Source organism: Corticium candelabrum, chromosome 21, assembly GCF_963422355.1.
Source record: "Corticium candelabrum chromosome 21, ooCorCand1.1, whole genome shotgun sequence".
Lineage (NCBI taxonomy): Eukaryota > Metazoa > Porifera > Homoscleromorpha > Homosclerophorida > Plakinidae > Corticium > Corticium candelabrum.
Window position 1 is genome coordinate 3,524,154 of NC_085105.1, and position 24,898 is coordinate 3,549,051.

At 38.7% G+C, this 24,898-nt stretch overlaps 3 protein-coding genes across 3 annotated transcripts in view; all 3 read right to left on the minus strand.

The window, feature by feature from the left end:
- Positions 1–86: 86 nt before the first annotated feature.
- On the minus strand, positions 87–14,386 carry LOC134196226 (misshapen-like kinase 1). The gene is made up of 24 exons (XM_062665309.1): positions 14,181–14,386; positions 14,045–14,110; positions 13,571–13,672; positions 10,139–10,219; positions 9,959–10,069; positions 8,885–8,975; positions 8,748–8,820; positions 8,515–8,572; positions 8,405–8,459; positions 7,986–8,149; positions 7,768–7,913; positions 6,918–6,979; positions 6,748–6,854; positions 6,570–6,691; positions 6,461–6,507; positions 6,356–6,402; positions 5,938–6,298; positions 3,171–3,380; positions 3,013–3,113; positions 2,256–2,405; positions 2,116–2,197; positions 1,971–2,051; positions 479–618; positions 87–422 (listed from the first exon to the last, which is right to left on the minus strand). Exons 1-24 carry the CDS (start codon positions 14,217–14,219, stop codon positions 342–344), a joined length of 2,577 nt encoding a protein of 858 aa, XP_062521293.1. The 5' UTR covers positions 14,220–14,386; the 3' UTR covers positions 87–341.
- A 3,948-nt stretch (positions 14,387–18,334) lies between these two features.
- On the minus strand, positions 18,335–19,335 carry LOC134196227 (uncharacterized). Its single transcript, XM_062665310.1, has 5 exons — positions 19,219–19,335; positions 18,982–19,108; positions 18,835–18,921; positions 18,536–18,707; positions 18,335–18,471 (listed from the first exon to the last, which is right to left on the minus strand). The coding sequence occupies exons 2-5, from the start codon at positions 19,105–19,107 to the stop codon at positions 18,458–18,460; spliced, it is 399 nt and encodes a 132-aa protein (XP_062521294.1). The 5' UTR covers position 19,108; positions 19,219–19,335; the 3' UTR covers positions 18,335–18,457.
- Positions 19,336–19,473: 138 nt separating this feature from the next.
- LOC134196291 (centrosomal AT-AC splicing factor-like) overlaps positions 19,474–24,898 on the minus strand; it is an 8,432-nt gene continuing 3,007 nt past the window's right edge. The window contains exons 5-15 of the mRNA XM_062665386.1: positions 24,666–24,722; positions 23,897–23,961; positions 23,758–23,792; positions 23,609–23,682; positions 23,091–23,130; positions 22,951–23,040; positions 22,301–22,403; positions 21,382–21,432; positions 21,227–21,302; positions 20,319–20,591; positions 19,474–20,021 (exon numbers count right to left, since the gene is read on the minus strand). Coding sequence (XP_062521370.1) covers positions 19,836–20,021; positions 20,319–20,591; positions 21,227–21,302; positions 21,382–21,432; positions 22,301–22,403; positions 22,951–23,040; positions 23,091–23,130; positions 23,609–23,682; positions 23,758–23,792; positions 23,897–23,961; positions 24,666–24,722 — 1,050 coding nt within the window. The 3' untranslated portion in view covers positions 19,474–19,835. The remainder of the gene's footprint in view (positions 20,022–20,318; positions 20,592–21,226; positions 21,303–21,381; positions 21,433–22,300; positions 22,404–22,950; positions 23,041–23,090; positions 23,131–23,608; positions 23,683–23,757; positions 23,793–23,896; positions 23,962–24,665; positions 24,723–24,898) is intronic.

Below are 24,898 nucleotides of genomic sequence, written 5' to 3' on the forward strand. Positions count from 1 at the left end.
AGCATTTACAGCTACACAATCTTCCATTAATTTTGTTCAACCATCACTATATCCAAAAACGCACATCAAGTATCTACTTCGTGACATCACCAATACAATGCAAATTGATTGTTAGTATCCATAAACACTAACACAACAAGATCAGTTTACCAACAAAGGCTTTGTACACATCCAGTCTGGCAATGCTAAACACTGCACGTCTAGAACACACTTTACTGTATTAGTGCAGACTCTTATGATGCATCAGTGTCCTGTACTGTTACCTATTACTTACTCCTGCAACCTCTTACAATAGTCAATTAAAAATAAAAATACCATCAACCACATGTCAACGTACAAATCTATGTTCCTGGGATTCTTCGATTGAGAGCCATGAAGTAGACCTGCGAGTTAGAGCTGCCTCGAATCGAAGCAAAGAATACCTAAAAAATAAATGTTGTTGCTGGTGTTACTCGAATGTTGGTTGTGTCTCACTGACCTTGTCGTTTCTCTCACAAAGAAATTTCAGTTTTTGTGTTCGTTTGTGCATGAAGACGCCTTCTAGTGACCCGGCTTCCAATGATCGTATCTCAATGGCTTTTGATCCCCATCCCATGATCTGACCGGTTCCGATATACGCTGGTACATGATACAAATTTAGGTCACGGATAATCTCGACACACCACATAATGCAGGCATGCACAACAACACCACCACATCACAATATGTACACGCGTACAGCAAAACTCTGTCAACTGACTCCCATTCAATCATGAGTCTATTCTATACTATAATCTCATGCTTTCAATCAGTATACATAACAAAGAGGCGTACGACCTCACTCACATCTATAAGCTTATGTACCCCACAGTATATTAGCAAAACAAGTTTGGTGTCTGAGCAGTCACTGTCAGTGCAGGTACCACAACTTGACAAGTGTGGTAGTGATATGTTACAATGTCTTCTATGTACGCTACTGCTTCTAATATTTTCAAGACTCCAAAAATAATTTTGAATTTTTTCAAATCATAATATTTCAAGGTCTTGATGTGTGATATTACCCATTTTTGATTTAATTATTTGTTTAATTATTCTATCAAGCTGATTCAATTCTCTAAACAGTTCAATGACACGTAGCACAATACCGTGGCAAAAGTTCTCTGCCAGTTGACTATCTACAGAAGCAGTATATCACACAGGAAGTGTTACTGGCATTTCAGTTTGAAAGCAGAAGCCGTAGTTGAAAAGAGAAGTCACTCGCTTGTTTGCTGAGTTGCCATCTTGAGCTGCAGAGTTCCATATAGCAGCCATTTTAACAATGTTTCGTGTGCACATGCAAGGAAAAAGCTCGGACATACAGCAATTTTCAAGGCCAAAAATGTTTTTTATTATCCTATTTTTTAGGGTAAAATTTTCAAAAAGAATATTACTCAAAAAACATTGGAAGAAGTAGAGCACAAAACAAGAGAGAAAGTCTCGACACGTCAACTTGATTTGTTGTTTCACGTGCCAACTACGATATTAGGGCAAGTTGGTCAGTTTGCAAAAAACATACAAACTTTGGGCCACGACAAACCTGTACTTGTCGGGCAACCAAGGTTGTAGCAACTGATCTTAACCAAGTCATTAAACAAAGCTCACCAGTCACATTTCACTATCTATGGGTTTGCCTTGTTTAATGAAGAGACTGGGACAGGCAAACAAGGAAGAAGACATGCACTTGAGTGGTAGCTACATATGCAAATGTCAGTTAATTAAGTCACATGACTGGACGACATAATTTATTGTTAGCAACAAGATTCTTGACCAGTCAGGCCCATGAAACAACAAATCAAGCTGATGTGGTCCCCATGGAAACTTGTAAAAATTCATTCCATCAATAGTCAGCCAAAAAACTTCGAGACAAGTGTAAACGTCATGTTTGATTGCATGTGTCAGTCCAGTAGTCAACAAAACTGCTGTCTGATATAACAAGCAGAAAAGAGTCTCACCAACAGAGGTAGGCAATTCTCCCCACTGCAGACGAATGTCCCTTACCACATCTCCAAATGTATCGACATACACTCCTTCGTCTACAACACAACAACACCAACAGACATCACAGCAAAAGAGAACTGAGACTACAGTCTGACTGACTGTCGTAGCAGAGTAGCAGCTCCTGAGTATCCACACCGGGAAAGGCAATAATGGCATGAGGATGAATACCCGAACGTCCATGCTGCACAAACATCAATATTCTATACTCACACAATCCACATTACGTCCATCTGTCTTACTCTTGGTGGCATGTAGAGGTCATAGCTAGATCCCGTGTCCATGTCAATAGCATGAAAGCCGACTGCAGACGCATAGATAACCTTCAGTTTGTTAGACCCTTCGATTGTCATGTCGACGAGAAGAGGACGATGAACAACTTCGGGAAATGACTAAAGCACACACACACACACATGTATTCAGTATAGACCGCGTTCACCACACTTGCACAGTGCAATCATGTAATGCTGAGTCTCAGGCCTCTAACTAAACAAAATCTGCACACCATAATTCCAAAACTATGAGATACTAAAGTGTAGTAGAATATGTGCCCAATGACATCAATGGAAGGTCTCATGAGTTGTGTGGAGCACAATCACGGGCAAAAAAGCAATAAATGTTTAATTAAATGGTAAACTCATCAATCCTTCTGCTCACATTTCAATGCCAGTATTACAGTAACCGTGACATGCACCTCCTTCCATAAAGTACACTGTGACAATGCACACTGAACGTTCATTTAGATGATCTTAATGGGTGTCGGCAACTACAGTAGAGTGCCATTTATCTGGATGATATGGCCACAAACTCAGCAACACAAAATTGAAATTACAAAATCAAAGACATAACACAGAAACAATCTAGCATAAATATGGCTGATAATGGACACACACACACACACACACACACACACACACACACACACACACACACACACACACACACACACACATGCAAGCTATTGCCCCGCCTTTACTATCTCCACAGATTCCAACTTACTCTAAATGCCATGAATTTGTGATACGGTCTCTGTGCCCACGCATACACCTCAACACTATCCTTCAGTGCAATGCAGAGAAAACGCATTCTTTCATACTTGGCTACACAAAGTCCAATTACAACTTTCATCATCATCACAAGTCAATCACATAGTATACCAATCTTATAGTGAATACAGCCCACCAGGTCACCTACGGTCACGTAGCCTCGTTTCTCTTTCACCTCGTCACCTCGAATGATCTTGTGTCTCAGCCAGCTGAGATAGTAAACTCGCATCTTGTTGTGTTTCCCTGAGATCGTGACGAGCACGTTGAGACCTTCAAGCACATCCATTTGAGCAAAACGACGACGAGATATGAGAGGGAACACTGTAAACAAGTGAAACAAATCAGTTGCCAAATCGTGTAGCTGGCCATTACACTTTGAGGGACATGAAAGACAGACAACAAACAGACAACACACATACAGAGATGGATACACAGACAGACAGACAGACAACATAGTGACAGCTGATCTATTATACTTAGTCTGTAATGTCATTGCCAAACATCACTACCACCAGAAATCTTGAGACTTATGTCTGGTGCACGCCTGATTGCATTAGCAAAGACAAACAATGATGTGAGACCTATTGCAATACAAGAGACTCTTAGAAAACTAACAGCTACAGCTATCTCTGCACAAAAGAAGTAATCACTTTCCAGGTACTTTTCACCACTACAACATGGTGTCGCAACAGAAAAAGGGTGTGAACTTGTGATTCATCACATACACTTCTTTTGGAGGAGAATCCAACTTGGATTTTACTCAGACAGATGTGAAAACGCATTCAACTCAATCAAACGATCTCATCTGTTAGAAGAAATGTCTCACAGCTTTCCTGACTTGTTCTATCATGTGACTCAAATGTATTCATCATCAAGTCCTTTGGTCTACTTGCAAGGAGATCATACTGTTGTTTATCTTCAGAAGAAGTGCATCAGGGAGACCCTTCAGGTCCAGTCCTCTTCTCCGCTGGTATTCATCCGTTGCTATCTAAACTACAAGAGAAATATCCTGCCATCACACTGCTAGCATATCTCAATGATGCATCTGCAGTAGGAGAACCAACACCAGTGTTACACTCCCTCACCATTGGTTTGTCAATCATTATCAAGTTCTCTCCACATTCCTGTTTCATCTGAAGGAATGGCAGTTCTAGGAATACCAATTGGATCAGATAAGTTTGTGGCTGATGCAACCTTACAATGACAGAGAGGGAGAAAGATCTGTGTGACAAACTGATTGGTTTTACTGATCTGCAGAGTTCCATGCTTCTACTAAGACACTATCATGTGGGACATCTTGACCATTTAGCTCAATCAATATGACCAAGCAGTTTATCTCATGCAGCTTCAATACACAATGGCTTGACTAAGAAAACTTTCTGCAGTCTGCTGTGCTGTAACAGTATAACATCAAGCCAATGGGATCAGGTTGTACTGCCCATCAAATACAGAGGTTTTGGGATGACCTCTTTATAATCAATTATGCGCTTTGCCTATGTGTCATCATGGGCTCAATCTATAGTGTGATTACCGAAACGGTTCCCTGAAACTAATAGTCTAACAGATATACTGACTACATCAGCGTCAGAGATGGGCACTGTTGGCTACTCTTTGCAGCAGGCATTGCCATCACAATTCACTCTGTCAAGCCTTCTGTCTACCAATAAAGTACAGCAGAAGTTAACAAGTCAGTCAGTCAAGTCAGAAATTCAATCAAGAATAGACACTACTGCTAGTGTCAGAGAAGCAGCTCATCTCAGATCCCTCCAAGGGAAAGGTTCAGGAGCTTGGCTACAGGCCATACCTAGTTCGTGTAAGTTCGCACTAGAACCGAAACAATTTCAGTTGGCAGCTTACATGAGGCTGGGTATCCACATGCCAATTGCCAAATGGATGGTCAAATGTGACTGCAGGAAACCACTTGATGGGGATGGGTGCCACCTCATCACATGTAAGTATGGCGGAGGGCCTGTCTGGACTCAACACAATAGTTCGAACATCGTCTGAGTGCCTCAGCCAGCTGCATGTTGTTCACAAAATTGAACCAAACACCGTTTTCTGGATTGTGACAGCAGACCTGACATATACATATATGTAGTGGATTCTGCCTCCGGTAAAGAAGTAGAGTTAGACATCTCTCTGACACATCTATGGACACTTGACGCTCTTCCAAAGGCAGCCCTAAAAGATGGGACAGCAGCAACTTGAAGAGGAATGCTAAACAATGACAAATACGCCAAAAACTACACTGGATTTCATTCCTCTGGTAATGGAGCACTTTGGTAGGTGGGGGCAAGAGACCCAAAAATATCTCAACCAGCTCTCATCAACAGCAACATGAACAACTGAGTGCAGACAGGACGAGTTCAAGAACTACCGGAGAACATGATTCTCAACTGCGATGCAGCAGTGCAATGCAAGAGTGTTACTGCAGAAGATAAGCAGAGTCCAGTATAGTGGTGACTCAGTTGGTGCCATTAGTATCTCTGTTAGCTCATTGACTGTTTGACTCTTAGTCGTAGTTAGGGACCTCTTGTAAAAGAAATATATGTATTGACAGACAGACAGACAGACAGACAGACAGACACACCCCAGACAGACAAGTAGCCAGGCACAAACACACTGACTTGGGAGCATCGTTCTTCCTACTCAACAAGCTATGCTCCTTCAACAATAAACAAAAGCTTATTGTCCGTTTTCTAACTTAGCTGACACATTACATCGATTTTATGTGCAACCATACACGACCATACCAGCCAGACTGACACACACACACACACACACACACACACACACACACACACACACACACACACACACACACACACACACACACAAGCAAGCAGCAAGCAATTAGCAGCAACTTAGCAAATCCCACCTTTCCCGTGTCCACTCCTGTCAAGTAGCAACAGTCCATTCTCCGTTCCCACCAGCAGATTGACTCCCCATAGCGATGCACAAAGAATCTCAGCATGAAACTTCTTCTTATACTTCCGTATCTCAGGAGCCATTGCCTGACTCTCCACCGCCATCGCACTCGGGACTGGACTCACATTAACAACCGGAGAAGGAGTCTGATGCCTTTTGAAAGCAAAAGCACCAAATGAACGTTTAGGTGCAGCGTTGACTTCTCCCGTCATCAATCGAGACGTATGAGGATTAGAACCGGCAGCAAGTCCATTAGCCACAGGTCGAGATGGAGTGGACGAGTCGAGTCTTTGTAATCCATCCGAAGCTCCCTACATAAAACAGAGATCATCTACCGTACATCCAGGCAACTGAGTAAATCTGTGTACAAGAGCGCCTCGTCCACGGTTGCCTGCATCTTGAATGAGTGGAGTTCCTAACGACAACGGACGGTAAGAAAATGACTCGTGTATGATTACACAATACAAACTCACTGTCAGCTCCATTGTGGACAATCATCGTATCTCCAAACGTCTCGTACCTGCCACATTCACATACTTATAAAACCAGTTGCCATTACTACGATATACATGTATGTCTCACATTGGTTTCATGGGATCGGATGCTAAGATTGTTCCATCTTTGTCAACGGGTGTGTTTGCGTCCTCATCCTCCTCCTCGTCTTCATGAACAGCAGAATGAAGTGCATCACCTGCACGCATGCCCTGAGACAATGTGTAATAATGACAAACTAGATCACAACGTGTGTACTCTAGTCTACCGGTGTTGGAACTGCTAGTCCCCGAATTATTTGAGATTCTCGTCGGTTGCCTCCTAAAGCTTTGAGGTCAGTGATGCCTTCGTGAACTGCGGCTTCAACTGGAGATGCTATATAAAGGTAACCAAAGAGAAATAAGTAACAATGTATAACTAAGCAGTGATGTTGCTCACAAGGTCCAGCTCCTCCTCTCATCAATGACAAACCAGCAGACGATTGCTCTGTCTTTAGAGTTCTGTTTCAGTATAACAGACAGAGGTAAGTGTCATCACAAAACAAGATATGATTACAGAGAAACGTTCTTGACAAATGATCAGGTAAGTATGCAAGCAGATAGACAGACAAACCAACAGACAAACCAACAGATGCATTCACAGGCAGATGGGCACACAGAGACAAACAAACAGACAAACAGGCAGACAGACAGGCAGACATCGGACAGGCAGACATCGGACAGACAGACAGACAGACCCGATTCAGGTGCAGACATTGGATTAGATGTGTCATTGGCTCATCCATGATGTTTGGACTCAGTGAAGGCAGCCACCAGAGAAGGAGCAGCAGCAATGAAACGGGAAGAGAAGAAAGAGGCAAAGTATAATTCTGAGCTGCTCCCAGAAGGGTCCTGCCCATTGGTCATTCCTCTTGTTTTCGAACATTTTGGCTGTTGTGGGAACAAGCAGCTAAGTATTTGAACAAGCTGGCAAAGAATGCAAGGGATGATGAAGGAAGACAAAATGGAACTTCCATTTCAAGAACAAGTGGCAATCAATCATTTCAGTGACACTACAACGTTGCAATGCGAAAGTGCAATTTGTATACTTCAGGACCGTAATGGTCTTGTTGTCTTAGGTTGCTCATGATGTAAATGTTTGATTTAAATGAAAAATATATGTATTGAGACAGACAGACAAAAGACAAACAGACAGACAGACAGACAGACAGACAGGAAAAACACAGTCAAGCAACAGAATAAACAACAAGCACAATGTCTTCCTCTTCATCTATGCAGTCGTCACTCACCCAGCTTCAGACACGTCTCCAGCCTCGTCTTCACTTCCAGAATACTCGTACTCATCGTTCTGACTCTTCTTCTTCTTGTATCGATCAATCAGATCTTTGAGCATAATGCGAGCTTGTCTATCATGAGGAACATTGACAAATTCATGCTGCAATCAAAATATCGTTTACATGAAATCAATCACTCTGCTGTGTCAAAATGTCTAAATGGTACGTCTAACCTTGAGTAGGTTGTCTGCTGCTGGTCTTCTTGTGTAGTCCTTGATCAAGCAGAGATCCAAAAAATGTAACAATTTTCGTGACCATTTTCTAGGCTGCTTTAGCCTTGGTGGAGGATTCCGTGGAATGAGGAAGAGAGCTCGCATGGGATGCATGCTGCACAAAGCTAAACACATAACACCACTAAATCACAATACTTACATGCACACACACACACACACACACACACACACACACACCACTCACACACACACACACACACACACACACACACACACACACACACACACACACACACACACACACCACCCACACACCACTCTCTCTCTCTCTCTCTCTCTCTCTCTCACACACACACACACACACACACACACACACACACACACCACATACCAATACTTAGCAATATAACATAACATACGTGGTTCTCCATCTGCAAGTTCAATGCACGTGATGCCGAGTGACCACATGTCAGCCTGCACAACAGCAAATTACCAATGACAACACAAAACACACAAAACCTTGTCGTACTCTGTGATCATAAGATGCATCTGGCTGTTGGTCACAAGCTATGACTTCTGGTGCCATCCTACAATATAAAGTATTCAACATGGTTATAGTACATGCATGTGTGTGTGTGTGTGTGTGTGTGTGTGTGTGTGTGTGTGTGTGTGTGTGTGTGTGTGTGTGTGTGTGTGTGTGTGTGTGTGTGTGTGTGTGTGTGTGTGTGTGTGTGACCGAGCAGAATCACTGCACCAACTGACCAGTACGGAGTTCCAATAAATGTGTTTCGTTTGCCAATCGTTCTATCCAACTGAGCAGAGACTCCAAAATCAACTGACAAACAAGACAAAGTTAACATCACACAACAGTCCACAACACATGTAACTTCTTTCTTTACCCAATTTCACTTCAGCATTTTCTGTAAGCAAAACGTTCTGTCCCTTAATATCACGATGAATCACTTTGTTCTTGTGCAGATGACTCACACCCTGAACAAACACGTACACAATGATCACACAAGATTTAATTAACAAAATCAGAGTCAACACTTAGTATGACGATAAACATATGTGTACACACACATGCACGCACACACACACACGCACGCATGCACACACACGCACGCATGCATGCACGCATGCACGTGCGTGCGCGTGCGCACTCACACACACACACACACACACACACACACACACACACACACACACACACACACACACACACACACATTTATGTGCATGCTTAGAAAGTGCATCTCTTTGCAAGGGAAGAAAATCCTACACAGAAGAATTCAAGTTTGGTCACTGTTGGTAATTTTGGGAGAAATATTTCTGAGGCAGCCAAAAAGGTGAAGGTTCTAACAATGACTGCTCCTCAGATGAAAGTGAAGACAATGAGTACGACTAAAGTAACTGTGTGTGTGTGTGTGTGTGTGTGTGTGTGTGTGTGTGTGTGTGTGTGTGTGTGTGTGTGTGTGTGTGTGTGTGTGTGTGTGTGTGTGTGTGTGTGTGTGTGTGTGTGTGTGTGTTTATGTGTGTGTGCATGCATGTGTGCATGCGTGTGTGTGTGTGTGTGTGCACACGCGTACTATTCACAGACAGGCCATTAAAATCACGAAGTACAGCAAGAAGGATAATGAAACAAACATGCCAAAACATGCACATGGAAAAAATAAACACATAAGCCGACAAATAAACAAAACACACAGAAGGGCATGCAAATGAGCTGGCAAGCAGGCATGCACATAAACATGCACAACAGGAAGACCAACTAGGAAGCAAGAACTCTAGTAGATACACGAGCAAGCAACGAAACAACACAGCAAAGAGACCAATGAATACACCGGTGGTACAAACATGGTACACAAACAGCTACAAACAAAGTATACACAAACTCAAGTGAAACAAAATTGATAGACTTGAGATTAAACTCACAAAGTATAAACGTCAGAAACGACTAAACGTTTGCAAACCTTCAAAATCTCTCGACAGATATACGCCAGGCATTCCTCTCTGAGCGAACGTGTCTTCATACTTCGAACTAAATCGGTTACTGATCCAGCACCACAATATTCCATAACCAGCTGTGTAACACAAACACCTCGATAGCAAGTCATTCCAATAGATTTAGTCAGCAGCAATAGAGCACTGACCCATAGTTGGTCTTCGTGTCCTGGTTGTCCTTTCTTCACAAATGCTCCATAGTATGTGGCAATGTTGGGATGATACGAATACTAAACAAGAGGAAATCAATAATGCAAATCAAGTTACTTTCCATAATGTTGACTCACACACATGAATGCAATGAGCATGCACACACCCATGCACACACCCATGCACATACGCACGCACACACATACGCACGCACACACATACGCACGCACACACATATGCACGCACACACATACGCACGCTCGCACACACATATGCATGCACGCATACATGCACACACACACACACACACACACACACACACACACACACACACACACACACACACACATGCACACACACACACACACACACACACACACACACACACACACACACATCACATCACATCACATCACATCACACGCCACTAATGGCTACAATCTGCCATGGGAATCCAAACTACAGCAGTTCCCTACATAATTCACCAAATGTCTTCTCTAGGCCATCTGTAGAAAGCCAAGCTTTATACATATTCATTCCCTACTCCAGAATACATTAACTGCCTATTAATTCATGCAGTCACCACAAGCTGTTTCCACCCATTTACACCAAACCACGTCTTTAATCAGATAAACAACAATCTCAGCTATTCGTTTCAGTAAAGAAAAATTTAATTTAACCATTTCTTTTTTTTGAGTGTACAAGACCTACAACTCAACAAGCAGCACCCGCACTACGTTTCAACCATGGATGTACGTACATTGCATGAAAAGCTTGCTTACTTGTGCTGCGATACCACATTTAAACTCCATCCTAACATCTAAACCCCATCCTAACGTTTAAAGGGAAGTCCAACAAAAATGAACTTAACTTGTATGAGTAGATCTTACCAAGACAAATCGATCGGTATAAGTTACTCCGTTGTCTTCATTTCATTTTTGTATACAAGAACGAGCAATGTTTCTGTGATGTGCAACGTGCTTCCTGGTCGATTAAGCCCCGCCCACTGCAAACGAATAAATGCCTTTACGGATGGCAGCTACGGATATATCGAGAATGCCGAATGTGAATGCGAAGATATTATGAAGATCTGCCTTCTTGCCGTCAGTGGTTCCTCTCTAAAGTAAAATGGTGTCGGTAGAGCTGTTTTCCCGCCAGACTTTGAAGCAGAATTCCTCAATACCACGGCTTACCTAGAGAACGCGCTTGTGCTTGAGTATTTGTTTATCCTTGTTCTTTTAATATCCAAAGAGAAACGTTCAGTGCACCGTCTGGCGTGTGCAACAGAGGACGCTCCTATTATCACATCCGGTCTGCTCACTTTCTTTTGCCACTGATTGGTAGAAGGTTACAATCCTGGATGTAAAAATAGGATCATCCTCTGTTGCACATGCCAGACGGCGTGCTGAACGTTTCTCTTTGGATATTAAAGAACAAGGATAAACAAATACTCAAGCACAAGCGCGTTCTCTAGGTAAGCCGTGTTATTAAGGAATTCTGCTTCAAAGTCTGGCGGGAAAACAGCTCTACCGACACCATTTTACTTTAGAGAGGAACCACTGACGGCAAGAAGGCAGATCTTTATAATATCTTCGCATTCACATTTGGCATTCTTGATATATCCGTAGCAGTCATCCATATTCATTTGCAGTAGGCGGAGCTTAATCGACCAGGAATGCTCTGCGTGGGCATTGCACATCACAGAAACATTGCTCGTTCTCGTATACAAAAGCGAAGATAACGGAGTAACTCATACCGATCGATTTGTCTTGGTAAGATCTACTCATACAAGTTAAGTTCATTCTTGTTGGACTTCCCCTTTAAACTCCACCCTAACATTAAACCCCATCCTAACATTTAAACCTCATCCTGACAGTAAACTCCATCCTAACATTTAAACTCCATGGTAACACATCATTACCTTGTCACTATATGCACAATGCGTGTACCCAGCTGTTTACACACATAAGATACCCCATTCCCGCTCCATCGTCTCCACATGCTTACATTCATTTCCATGTGCTTACACTCAGTCGGACGCAATGCAAACTCGTGTAAGTATACTTTATATGTTTTCACTCACAAATTGCGTGTAATAAGCCACATGTAAGCCAGCGTGTACACAATACATGCTACCTCATTACCTAGTGCTGCCCACTCTCCTGTAGAACAATCAAAGGCAACCTACTGATAGTATCCACTACTACTCGATAAATTATATGACCTAAGATAAACTTTCAATACAGACAAACACGATTATATCTAACAGCATTACATCACAGGACTTCACACTTTTACTACCAATACTTACCACACCACAACTCTTAGTGCCATATTGCCCCATCCCTAGTAGTAAAGGGTCAGTTATCTGTTTAATTAAATAATGACTCAAAGTAAGCATCTTATGGATGCTAGTTGTAGGACACCCACAACTTATTATCTTTTTATCTAGCAGCAAATTTACAGATTGAGACAAAATGTTGGATGTCACTTTTTGAGCTAATGTCAGCAGATGATGTAGTAACAACAACACTACATGTGATCATATGCTACTGTATGACCATATGCTTACTCTAGTTATTGGAACTTGAACTTACAAATCAGGGCATACCTGGCGCATTTAATTAAGGGGTCGGTTCCTTCAGTGCTCTAGTGGACCTCCCGTCACTTCAACATGCTTTACTCTAATGAATCTATTTATCAATTGCCAGGTCTATTGGAAGACATGAGTACCTATGCAGCGTATACAAGTAATACTAATACATACACTCCACAGTACATGCCAAGAAGTCTTAGAGTCTAAATCTGCTTACATCAATCTAGCTACATCTAGAACATGCATGGGACCCAAGTCAGCACTTCAGAGGTACTTACAGCTTCTACATTTGGTGCAAATATTGCATGCAGATTGGTCGTACAGTATACAGAGGTAAGAGAAGACCTCCGACTGAAGTGGGTCAGTTTGTTCTCACCCCTCGACACCCCCATAGGTATGCACCAGCAAATTATGTAACACATTGCAAGTATGAACACTTATAATCACTACACCCATAGCACAGCCTTCTAATCATATGTTCACAATTTCAAACAGAAAATCCACCAGCAACTAATTCCTGTCTGAAGTATAAGACTATGACATCACCATTCTAGTAGTACACTTGCCATGTAATCATCAAGTAACATACAGGACATTTTTTGTTCATGATTATAAACCACTAAGCACTAAAAGCGCAACCACATGAATAATTAATTAATTTAACATCTTCACGCCTCTTCACAAAATTTACAAAAACAAAACAAATGATTAACTTAAACTTTGACAAAGGCAAAACATCAATCTCACGTTGCATTTTATATACCTTTGAAATCCGGTCTATTAGACTACTTCTAGTGTGTAATAAAACTCTGCTCTAGCTGCATACAATTCGCACCTTTTTCAACATGTTTATCTCCAAACGAATGTCCTCCTCTTCGTCCTCTGTCACGTCCATGGTCTTGATAGCTGCCAGTTGTCCCGTATGAATGTGTCGTCCCTAGACACCATGAGATCTCAGTCAACCTGAACTACCGACCAACAAACTGCTGTACAGTACACAAGATGCGAAACGCATCGACACTCCACGACAAGCCTCATCTCCATCTCAGACTAACCGCGAACCATCCAATTAGTGACTTAATTCTGACGCCAGAGCGGTTTCCTGCTCGTTTTGCGCTCATCGACGTCCACGAGCGACTCAAAACGATCACCTATCTCAAAAAGCGAGCGAAGTTGGGCGAAAACAAGCCTCTCCCACGCGTGCGATCACAAGATTCGTCAACACGCGACCATTCGAACGCGCGTAATTACGAGAAAATCGTCCTAGAATGCAATCGGAAAGAAAGAAAAATTGAAATGAGAGTCTCACCTTGTGGACTTGCCCGTAAGTTCCATTGCCGACGCATTCAATCAGTTCGAATATTCCTGTCGGGTCCTGTAACGAAAACAAACGTTTGTTCCTCGTCATTCCTCGCTCAGTTCCATGCCAAAGAGGCTTTACTTACTTTCAAGGCCGTCAAATCGATGTCATCGAGACTTCCCATGTTTCAATGTGTCTGTCACAGAGCCGGTGTCCTCTGGTTCAACGCTGACGCGCCCGGATGAGGAGAGTCTAGAGCAGAGACGTTGGTTACACTTGGGCTTGACTGAAAGACAGCGATGTCGTTTCGAATGCTTCTCATGCAACGGAGTGAGCTGATACGAGTGACGAACGGGAAGTTGAGTGGGCGTGGACGCAGTGGGCGTGTCACGGTGGTGCTTCCAACGAAACATGACGTCATCGGCTATAGTTGTGCCGGGTGTTTGTTTGGCTAGGTTGTGGTTGTTAGCCTGTTCCATATACACACGGTGCTAATACGTGTCTGTGTGCGCAGTGATTGACTGAATGACAAGCAGGCAACATAGCTGGCTGCCTATGGCTACCCTCCTCACAATGTACGAACTGTACGACAGACAAACAAGGATGCGAGAGTCGGTCAGTACCACGTGCTTACAACGTCGACTGTAATTGGTTGGCATGATGACGTCACTCCAACCAAAAGCAGCCGGTCTGAATGACTTGTTCCGTCCGTTGCGTCAACTACACGTCAAACGTCATCCTTCGCGCACGATGACAAGCATCAGTCATGGTACACATGTACGAGTATAAACAGAAAAGTACGTGAGTGAGTGACTTGTTTTCGCGTTACTTATATGAAACAACTTCCGTTAAAGTCAAATTATACCTGGAGTTTAATCTGTAAACATTAAAATTAAAAATTTTCTGGAAGCGACCTGGTCAGTATCTTGCAGGTGATCTGCAAATGTTGCTTAGTGTATCAGGCTACTGGTAGGTCACTTGCCAGAGAAACTTTTCAATTTACTTATTTACAGATTATTCTCCAGATAAGTATATTGCGGATGCTTGTGGCTAATTTGTTTGTCAATATTATTTATCTCAATATCTGATTAATTTTGTGTGTGTCAATGTTAGACATACAAATGTCCTCAGCAGCAATATGATAGACCGCCTATTAAATAATAATTGGCTCTGTTTGCTTGTCATGCATCTGTTCCTTCTGGTCTGTTTTATAAATAACATATTTCTTTCACACATAAAGTGTAGCTACCTCAAGGGCAAAGTTAATTAATTAAAGAAAAGAGAAAAGTACAAAATAGTCCAACTAAAAGCAGATTCTTTTCTACTTATTAATTATAATCTTTAATTGTTCTAAACCAATTGTAAGCGTGGAAATTAACTGAGAAGTTTCTTTGTGTCAGTATCATATGACCAAATTTAATTGTTTTAGCATTTGTATACAAAATTTTCAAAATCATTGACTCAACATGTTACTTGATTATTGAAGCAAAGTAGCTGATGGGTACAGATTAGACATAGCAACAAGCTCACATCATCCACAAATTACATTACACTGTCAAAACTGGAAAGCTTTCGTTTATTGCGAATAAGACTGTATACTAACGAACCCACTTTCTGTACACAAAAGTGCCGCCACGACGAGCTTGTGATGGAAAGACATAAGGTGGATCATATGCTGGGCAGAATGAAATTGCTGAGCTTCCTCGACATCCAGCTCCAAGGAAAGGCCTGTCTCTGACGCCTGCTGCTACGTCTTCCCAGCACACATGCTGACACGATCTGCTATACTTTGATATTCCTGTCCTGCATTAAAATGGTACAAGAAATATTCAATTTTTGACGTTAAGTCAACGTCAACTACTATTATATTAATTAATTAATTAATTAATGATTATTTTGCACCTAAAAGGTACAGTTTGCAAACATAAAAACAACTAAGACATATGGCAGCTAACCGACTACAAAATACACCAGCTACAACAGACAGCACAAACTACAATATATCGATCTACACTTAATCGAAACGCTTGTTAAATTTTGCATTACAATTTGCATATGTTGATCTCACATTATTTATTAATTATAACATTTATTGAATTTGTGTATTTACACTTTGCCTCCATGTCTAGAAGCATAATTTCTGTGTCCCCAATGAAATCTCGTATTAACTTCAATGTTGTAAGAAGAGCCTGCCAATGGTCCACTTAAGTACGTGACAGCAACTGGAACCGAACCACTTTCGTAAAAAGGAAATACATTGCTTAAAGTACCTAAAAATTGTTGACTTGTAGGACATACCTTGAGTGTAATGCTGTCCAGTAAAGCCCTCCGTTGATTCTTGCATGAAGAAAAGGGTTACCAGAAGCATCTGTGTATAGGATTTCCGTTGAAACAGAGAGAATCCGTTCTAACTCACACTGTCGGCCAGGAATAGATAGCCTGGTGAGGTCTGAACAATGACTGTCGGTAAGACTGTAGTAGTTAGAATTAATCTAAAATGCAAGTGACAACAGTGTCAAAATGAATAAAGCATGGTATTTAGTGTTGAACAATTCCAGCTACCTGATTAAGAAGGAGAGTCCACCCTCCACCAAGTGTTTTCATGTCACAAAATACTACAATATTATTACGATTTCCAGAATCGATCACATGTGGTCCATTGGATGCTTGCTGGTTCATTGCTTTTATGTTCTTGCAAGTACCTGCACAAAGAGATTTATAGATCAGCAGCATCATTACCAAAGCAAAAAAGCACACTAATTTATGCTGCTGACTGTTGTGGCCCAAAGAAAAACTGGCATTATAGGTATTGCAAAATTGTTCTTATTGCCATTACCACTACTACTAACCTTTGATGCTTACATTTCTGTCACACAAATATGAAAAAGATTTTTTTGCAAAAGTCACACCCTTTGTTTAGTAGATATGAAAACAATTTTGTATCGTTAATAATATCTGTTTGATTGACTCTAAGATCAGCTGAAAGAGCTTCAATGGTTTGGTTGAGGAAATGTCATTCAAAGGTCATTCGAAATATCAACTGCGTGTGAATTCTCACCAGCAATGCTGTGCTAGCTGGCTACAATGGACTGTGTTAAAATATCTACAAATACAGTGAATACCGGCCTCTTAATTAAAGTGAAAAAGCTAGCTAGGTCACTGTCCTGTACTGTTTAATGTACGTTACTGCATTTAATATTGTAGGCTGGTTATCAGCAATAGTTGTTTTAACCTTATTCTGTTGCTTACCAGTACTACTGCTTGTAGTAGCTGTCCTTGGCAAGTGAACTGCAGAATGAAGCAGCGTTAACGTTGAAAGCATTGACTTAATACCTCGGACTTCATTTGCAACGTTGTTCAAAGCTTTACTAACATTTTCAGTATTCTTCAACTCATTTTGTCCTGCCTTAGCAATTAAAAGCACCATTTCTTTAGTTGCACATGCGCAGCTCTATTGAAATGTCAACTGAAGGTAAGGAGTGCAGTTGCTACCTGTTTGCAGATGTTGCACAAAAACGATGCATTAGCAATTTCTAATGACTTGCATCCAGTTTGTGAATATCTAAAACAAAGTTGATGTCAACACAAGCCTCGGTTTCATAACACTATAAAAAAATTAAGCTTTATATATAATTAAGCAATAAAAATGGTCTGCTGCTAAGCTTACGAGAAGATGAGTAGATAGATGAAATGACAGAATAGCAGCTGCATTGTTGCCTTCACCGTTGATTCTACTGTACTGAGCACTAGCCCTGGATAGCCTGGCAGTTGTAAATCGTCAACAAGCGGGATACCGTAAATTACAGCATGTACGTAATTAATTAAAACCTTCGAATCCGGTACTTACCGTAAATCTGCTGATACTACTGTACTGGTACGTATAGACCCAGGGTACTTGGCACAGGGCACTCCGTTGTTTCGCGCTACGCCCCCCAAACTTGATTGCCTAGGCCGTGTTTCCACTAGCTGCACCTTAAGCTAGGAAGCTAGAGATGAACTTCTTAAAAAGTTGAAACGGTGATAATCCCACCAAATTAGTTATTAAAGGGATTGTTCATTGGCAGTGGAATGTCTAAGTGTAAAGTGTCTATTGGTAGTGACTAGGTGGAATGTGACAATAAAATCATTTTCTTATTCTTTGTATTTTGTCTAGAGGAAACTGCGAAGTGTACACACGTGTGTGATGGAAATTTCATAAAATGAACGTCCAAATGGCTACGTACTGTACATTGTTATATAACCATTCATTCCATCAAGGAGATAGAAAAGAAACATATTCTGTTTATAATGTTTATAATACTCTGTTGACAAATATAAAGTGTCCACTATAATACAGTGACTACATAGAGCCGAGGTGTACATTCTGTGGTAGGAAATGAAACAACTTTGCTGCAGTAATGTTCACATCCGCCCTAGTCACAGCTAACATTCTTTCCCTAGTAATGAAACGAGAGTCTGTCAAAGTTAAGCCACTTGCATAACATTCACATAACACTGCACCTTTCTTTTCTAATTCATCTTCCACTTCTCTGTCTATCGGTGTGTATATCCAATGACACGCTCTCAACGACTCCTTTACTGTTTCCACTTTTCCAACTTGCTCCCTCTTTGCTTCAATAACAGCCATCAACTTGCCGGCATCAGTAGCTTTGTTGTGAGTTTCTTCTCTGATCTAATGATGTAATGACAATAATTATGTTTTATTGTTTGTCTCTACTGTAATATCCATCCTATCACAAATCTTATCACATCATTTAAATCTCATTCTCTTCATTCATTCATTCACTATCAACACTTACCCCTTTACCAGTTCTGTTGATATCTGCCAAAAGCTCAACTAATGACTTGTAGCCATTCCTACAAGCTTTTATCAGTACAGTCCTTGCCTACATTAGAGTGAATTGATATGAACAACAATAAAACGAGTCACTCAATCAATAACATACATATACATCATCACACGCATTCACGTCAACTCCTAGATCCAAAAGCCATTCAACCTCATCACGTGACTTGCTGCTCACAGCGCTCCATAGCTGGCGATTCAATGCTGTGATGTCTCTCTCACTCATTCTAACATAACAGTAACACATGAACGTATAACCATGCACACAAGACTACCCGACAACACTCTACCAACATGTCCCTACCCCTCCCTACTCACTTTCTAACTTTATTCTCACCTTCTAACGTAAAACTTTCTTTACAATTCCTTTTCTCTACAAATTCGAGCGATTTCTACCCTCCACTCCACGACGTTGCGAACCAAGTGCTGCTACTCAGTCATATGACCTACTCACGATCACGTGTCTACTTTAGCGCACGTGCCGCTATGTGTAAACAGAAAGTATAAATTAACAAAATGTTTACAACGAGATAACAACGTCCATTCATCGGGAGACGCGACGATTAATGAAACGTGAGTTTGTGCTTGCAAACCCAAACCTTTGTGGTGCACTTTAAATTAAATTATTATACATGATTCCATAATTAATTAATTAAAATAAATGTAATATTATCAAAACATGTATTTTTAATTTTATTCTAACATTTTTACATTTACCCTCAAATTGCCCTCTAACTGCTTTTTATTAATATCAACAACTTTTAGCTAATTAGGCTGGAATGTGTGTGTGTGTCTGTGTGTGTGTGTGTGTGTGTGTGTGTGTGTGTGTGTGTGTGTGTGTGTGTGTGTGTGTGTGTGTGTGTTCATATATAATTATTTTAATATCAATATTGTCCTCCAGTTTTGACCACCAAGTACAGCCTATATCATCTACTAATACTATATCATACAATACTATTGATTGTCACCCTTCTTTCTCTTCAACGATTGAAGAAGCTCTTGTTTATGTTTTGCCAGCATTTCGCTCAACAACAAAAGTTTGTTACTATCAGTAAGAGATGCTTGAGTCAGCATTGTCTCCTTGCTTTCTTTTAATTTGTTGGTGTCTGGTAACGCCGACGATGCTATAGGACAAGCATCCTAGAAGAAAATCATTTGATGTCACGTGACATGCATACAACATGTGAACACACACACACACACACACACACACACACACACACACACACACACACACACACACACACACACACACACACACACACACACACACACACACACACACACACACACACACACACACACACACACAAATAACCACAAGTAAACACTAATAATTTATTACCAATTTATTTATTATGCCAATAGTCTGTGTACTCCAAGGACATCCAACTAATATATTAGCATCAATAATAATTGTAGTTGAGACATACTTACATACAGTGACTCAACAATCGTGTTTACTGGAACGTCTACACGTGCATGTGTTTGATTCTGAACGCTCAAGTCTTGCAACTGCCTCGATCTGAATGTCACGTGATCTACTGAATAGCCCGTATAAACAGTCTCTGGATGTTGTACAACAGCATCAGGAAAAGCATCAAATGTTGGTGCACTGAGAGCTTCAGATGTAAAAGTGTTTGACTGACGTTGTGCAGCATCATCATCTTGTAACGATGCACTCAATACTGTGTGAAGTACTGAACCATCCTATAAGTTGATATTAAACAACACAACAAATTTAATATAAATCATTAATATTAACAATACAAAATTAACATTAAACATAACAATAAATTAACATTAAATATCAACAATAAATTAATATTAAACATTAACAATAAATTAATATTAATTAAACATCAACAATAAATTAATATTAAACATTAACAATAAATTAATATTAATTAAACATCAACAATAAATTAATATTAAACATTAAAAATAAATTAATATTAAACATAACAATAAATTAATATTAAACATAATAATAAATTAACATTAAATATAATAATAAATTAATATTAAACATAATAATAAATTAATATTAAACATAATAATAAATTAATATTAAACATTAACAATAAATTAATATTAAACATAAAAACAAATTAATATTAAGCAATGCATCAAAGTAATATAAACAATACATTGATATTAAACAATACAAAACATTAATATTAATTATAATAAATTAATGTTAAACTATAACAACACTAATACTTACTAATTTAATTTAAAAAATTAAAATTACAAAATAACGTATGTTCACTAATTGATTCATACAGAATGAGAGATAGATAAAGAAAAAATCAGACAAGCAGACAGACAAGCAAACACATTACATCGTGTTGCATCCTGTGATTTCTGCCCCCATGCTTGCAACGTTTTCGTATTCCGCTCTCACTTATGAACTCGAATCTAGTGAATTGACGTTCAGAATTCAAAATCGACTGCATGTGTGTTATACCAAGCAAACGAGACAAACAAGGAGACATACTTTGAGTGTGAACGAGGACCATGATTCCAAACTCGTCCAAATGAAGGCAACCTGAAACAACAAGAAACTGATTGTTGTGTTATGTTTTATAAACTAAGAATGATAGACAGATAAATAAACAAACAGATAAAGAAACAAATAAACAAACAAATAAACAAATAAACAAATAAACAAACAAATAAACAAATAAATAAACCAACAAATAAACAAATAAATAAACAAAATAAATAAACAAACAAATAAACAAACAAATAAACAAATAAATAAACAAATAGACAAACATATAACAAATAAACAAATAAATAAACAAATAAATAAATAAACAAAAAAACAAATGAATAAATAAACAAATAAATAAACAAACAAATAAACAAATAAATAAACAAATAAGCAAATAAATAAACAAATAGACAAACATATAAACAAATAAACAAACAAACAAATAAATAAATAAATAAACAAATGAATATATAAACAAATAAATAAATAAATAAATAAACAAATAAACAAATAAATAAACAAATAAATAAATAAATAAACAAATAAACAAATAAACAAATAAATAAACAAATAAACAAATAAATAAATAAACAATAAATAAATAAATAAATAAACAAATAAATAAACAAATAAATAAATAAATAAATAAATAAATAAAAACAATTAAATAAACAAATAAATAAATAAATAAAAATATATAAAAACAATTAAATAAACAAATAAACAAATAAATAAACAAATAAATAAATAAATAAAAATATATAAAAACAATTAAATAAACAAATAAATAAATAAATAAAGAAAGAAACAAATAAATAAACAGAAACAAATAAATAAATAAGCAAATATAAATAAATACATAAACAAACAAACAGACAAACAAATATATAAAAAAACAGATCAATAAAGATCCACTAACCATCCATCATCATCATCCTCATCACGTTTCATGTGTTTCATCTGCTGCATGAATTCAGCACCGACCCGCTTTGGATTCTTGCCTCTATTCTTCTTACATAACACTGAAAACAAACAAGTAAACAAATAAACACATAAACATGTAAACAAATAAACACATAAACATGTAAACAAATAAATACATAAACATGTAAACAAATAAATACATAAACATGTAAACAAATAAATACATAATAATGTAAACAAATAAACACATAAACATGTAAACATATAAAAATATAAACATGTAAACAAATAAACACATAAACATGTAAACAAATAAACACATAAACATGTAAACAAATAAACACATAAACATGTAAACAAATAAATACACAAACATGTAAACAAATAAATACATAAACATGCAAACAAACAAGTACATAAACATGTAAACAAACAACAAACATGCAAACATGCAAACAAACAAATACATTTACAAATAATAAACAAACTTGCCAACGACAAACAAAGACACACAGTCAAACAAACAAACACATACATGCATACAATCACCGACTGACAAACAAATAAACAGATAAACAGACACATAAACAAGCAAACAAACAAACAAAGAAAGACCAGATGATCTCAACAATTATTGCTTCCTACCGTGATTCAAAAACAACTCTTCAGATGGACCAATAATCGACGTCTCATCATCGTCGTTGTCATCACCTCGAAGCCATGGTGGGACGGCACCTAACACAAACATCTAACTCCAACAGCAAATCCACAAACAATCCTCATACCAGTATAAACGTTGCCTTTTGATCTCTGGTTTTTCGTTCTCTAGTAATAAAATAAAGACAGACAAACTAAGAGACAGACAAACTAAGAGACAGACAGAGCTGCAAGTACACACACACAGACACACAGACACACAGACACAGACACACACAGACACACACACACACACACACACACACACACACACACACACACACACGTGCACACACACGTGCACACACACAGACACATACACACACAGACACAGACACAGACACAGACACACACACACACACACACACACACACACACACACACACACACACACACAAACACACACACACACACACACACACACACACACACACACACACACACACACACACACACACACACAGACACACACACACAGACACACAGACACAGACACAGACACAGACACAGACACAGACACACACACACACACACACACACACACACACACACACACACACACACACACACACACACACACACACACTGTTCTGTATTAGTGACATACACCAGAAGCACTCGATGCAATAGAAGTGAAGCTATTAGAGACCGTCACTGCGTTGTATAAACATGTTACTGCCACTAAATAAAACAATCACGTGACCACGCATGTTAATTAATAATTAAGCAATTAATTACAGATATGTGTTGACTTACTGTCAGAATTTGAGAATTCGTAACGAATGCCATCGCTGAGTATAAAAGAGATGAACACAAGACAAGCACACAACAATAGAGAACAAAATTGATTGTCTATGTCAACTGTCCTATAAGTAATAAATTAATTGATAATTACCCTTCACTCTTTGCATGCCAATCCCTGACATGTGCAGCAGTCTGAGATGGAAGAGCAGAAGATGACTAGACAATAATGATCAGGAACAATAGAACAAGATTTAATAAAAATAAACAAGTAAACAAACAGGTACACAAATGAGTAAACAAACAAGTAAACAAGCAAGTAAATAAATGAGTAAGCCAACAACTAAACCAACAGGTAAACAAATGAGTAAACCAATGAGTAAACAAATGAGTAAACAAATGACTAAACAAATGACTAAACAAATGAGTAAACAAATGAGTAAATCATGAGTAAACAAACGAGTAAACAAACGAGTAAACAAATGAGTAAACAAACGAGTAAAAAATGAGTAAACAAACAGGTAAGCAAATGAGTAAACAAACAAGTAAACCAATGAGTAAACAAATAAGTAAACAAATGAGTAAACAAATGAGTAAACAAACGAGTAAACAAATGAGTAAACAAACAGGTAAGCAAATGAGTAAACAAACAAGTAAACAAATGAGGAAACAAACAAGTAAACAAATGAGTAAACAAACAAGTAAACTAACAAGTAAACAAACAAGTAAACAAATAAGTAAACAAGTAAGTAAACAAACAAGTAAACAAATTAGTAAATACAAATAAATAAACTAAGTAAACAAACACATAAAGAAACAAACAAATAAATAAACAAAGTAAATCGTAATAAACAAACAAACATAGTTTCACACATAAAGATCATGAGTGAGCTTGGATACATCCTCCTGTGTGACATATCTACCTGACTGTGGAAAAACATCTTTCGTTTGATGTCTTGCTGTCTCAATGCGGCTACATCCTACACACACACATCACATTATTAGCAACAAATAAACAAACAGACAACCAAACAAACAGACAAACAGACAGACAAACAGACAGACAAACAAACAGACAAACAAACAGACAAACAAACAGACAAACAAACAGACAAACAAACAGACAAATAAACTAACAAACAAACAACTAAACAAA

Excerpts from the sequence above, each read along its gene's own strand:
- LOC134196226 (XM_062665309.1), bottom strand. The coding sequence starts at position 14,219 with ATGGGAAGTCTCGATGACATCGATTTGACGGCCTTGAAA. Across the intron at positions 8,976-9,958 it reads TCTGTCGAGAGATTTTGAAG|GGTGTGAGTCATCTGCACAA; the intron begins GTTTGCAAACGT and ends GTGTTTGTTCAG. Across the intron at positions 7,914-7,985 it reads CAGCAGACAACCTACTCAAG|CATGAATTTGTCAATGTTCC; the intron begins GTTAGACGTACC and ends TTTTGATTGCAG.
- LOC134196227 (XM_062665310.1), bottom strand. The coding sequence starts at position 19,107 with ATGAGTGAGAGAGACATCACAGCATTGAATCGCCAGCTATGGAGCGCT. Across the intron at positions 18,922-18,981 it reads ATGCGTGTGATGATGTATAT|GCAAGGACTGTACTGATAAA; the intron begins GTATGTTATTGA and ends ACTCTAATGTAG. Across the intron at positions 18,708-18,834 it reads TCAACAGAACTGGTAAAGGG|ATCAGAGAAGAAACTCACAA; the intron begins GTAAGTGTTGAT and ends TTACATCATTAG.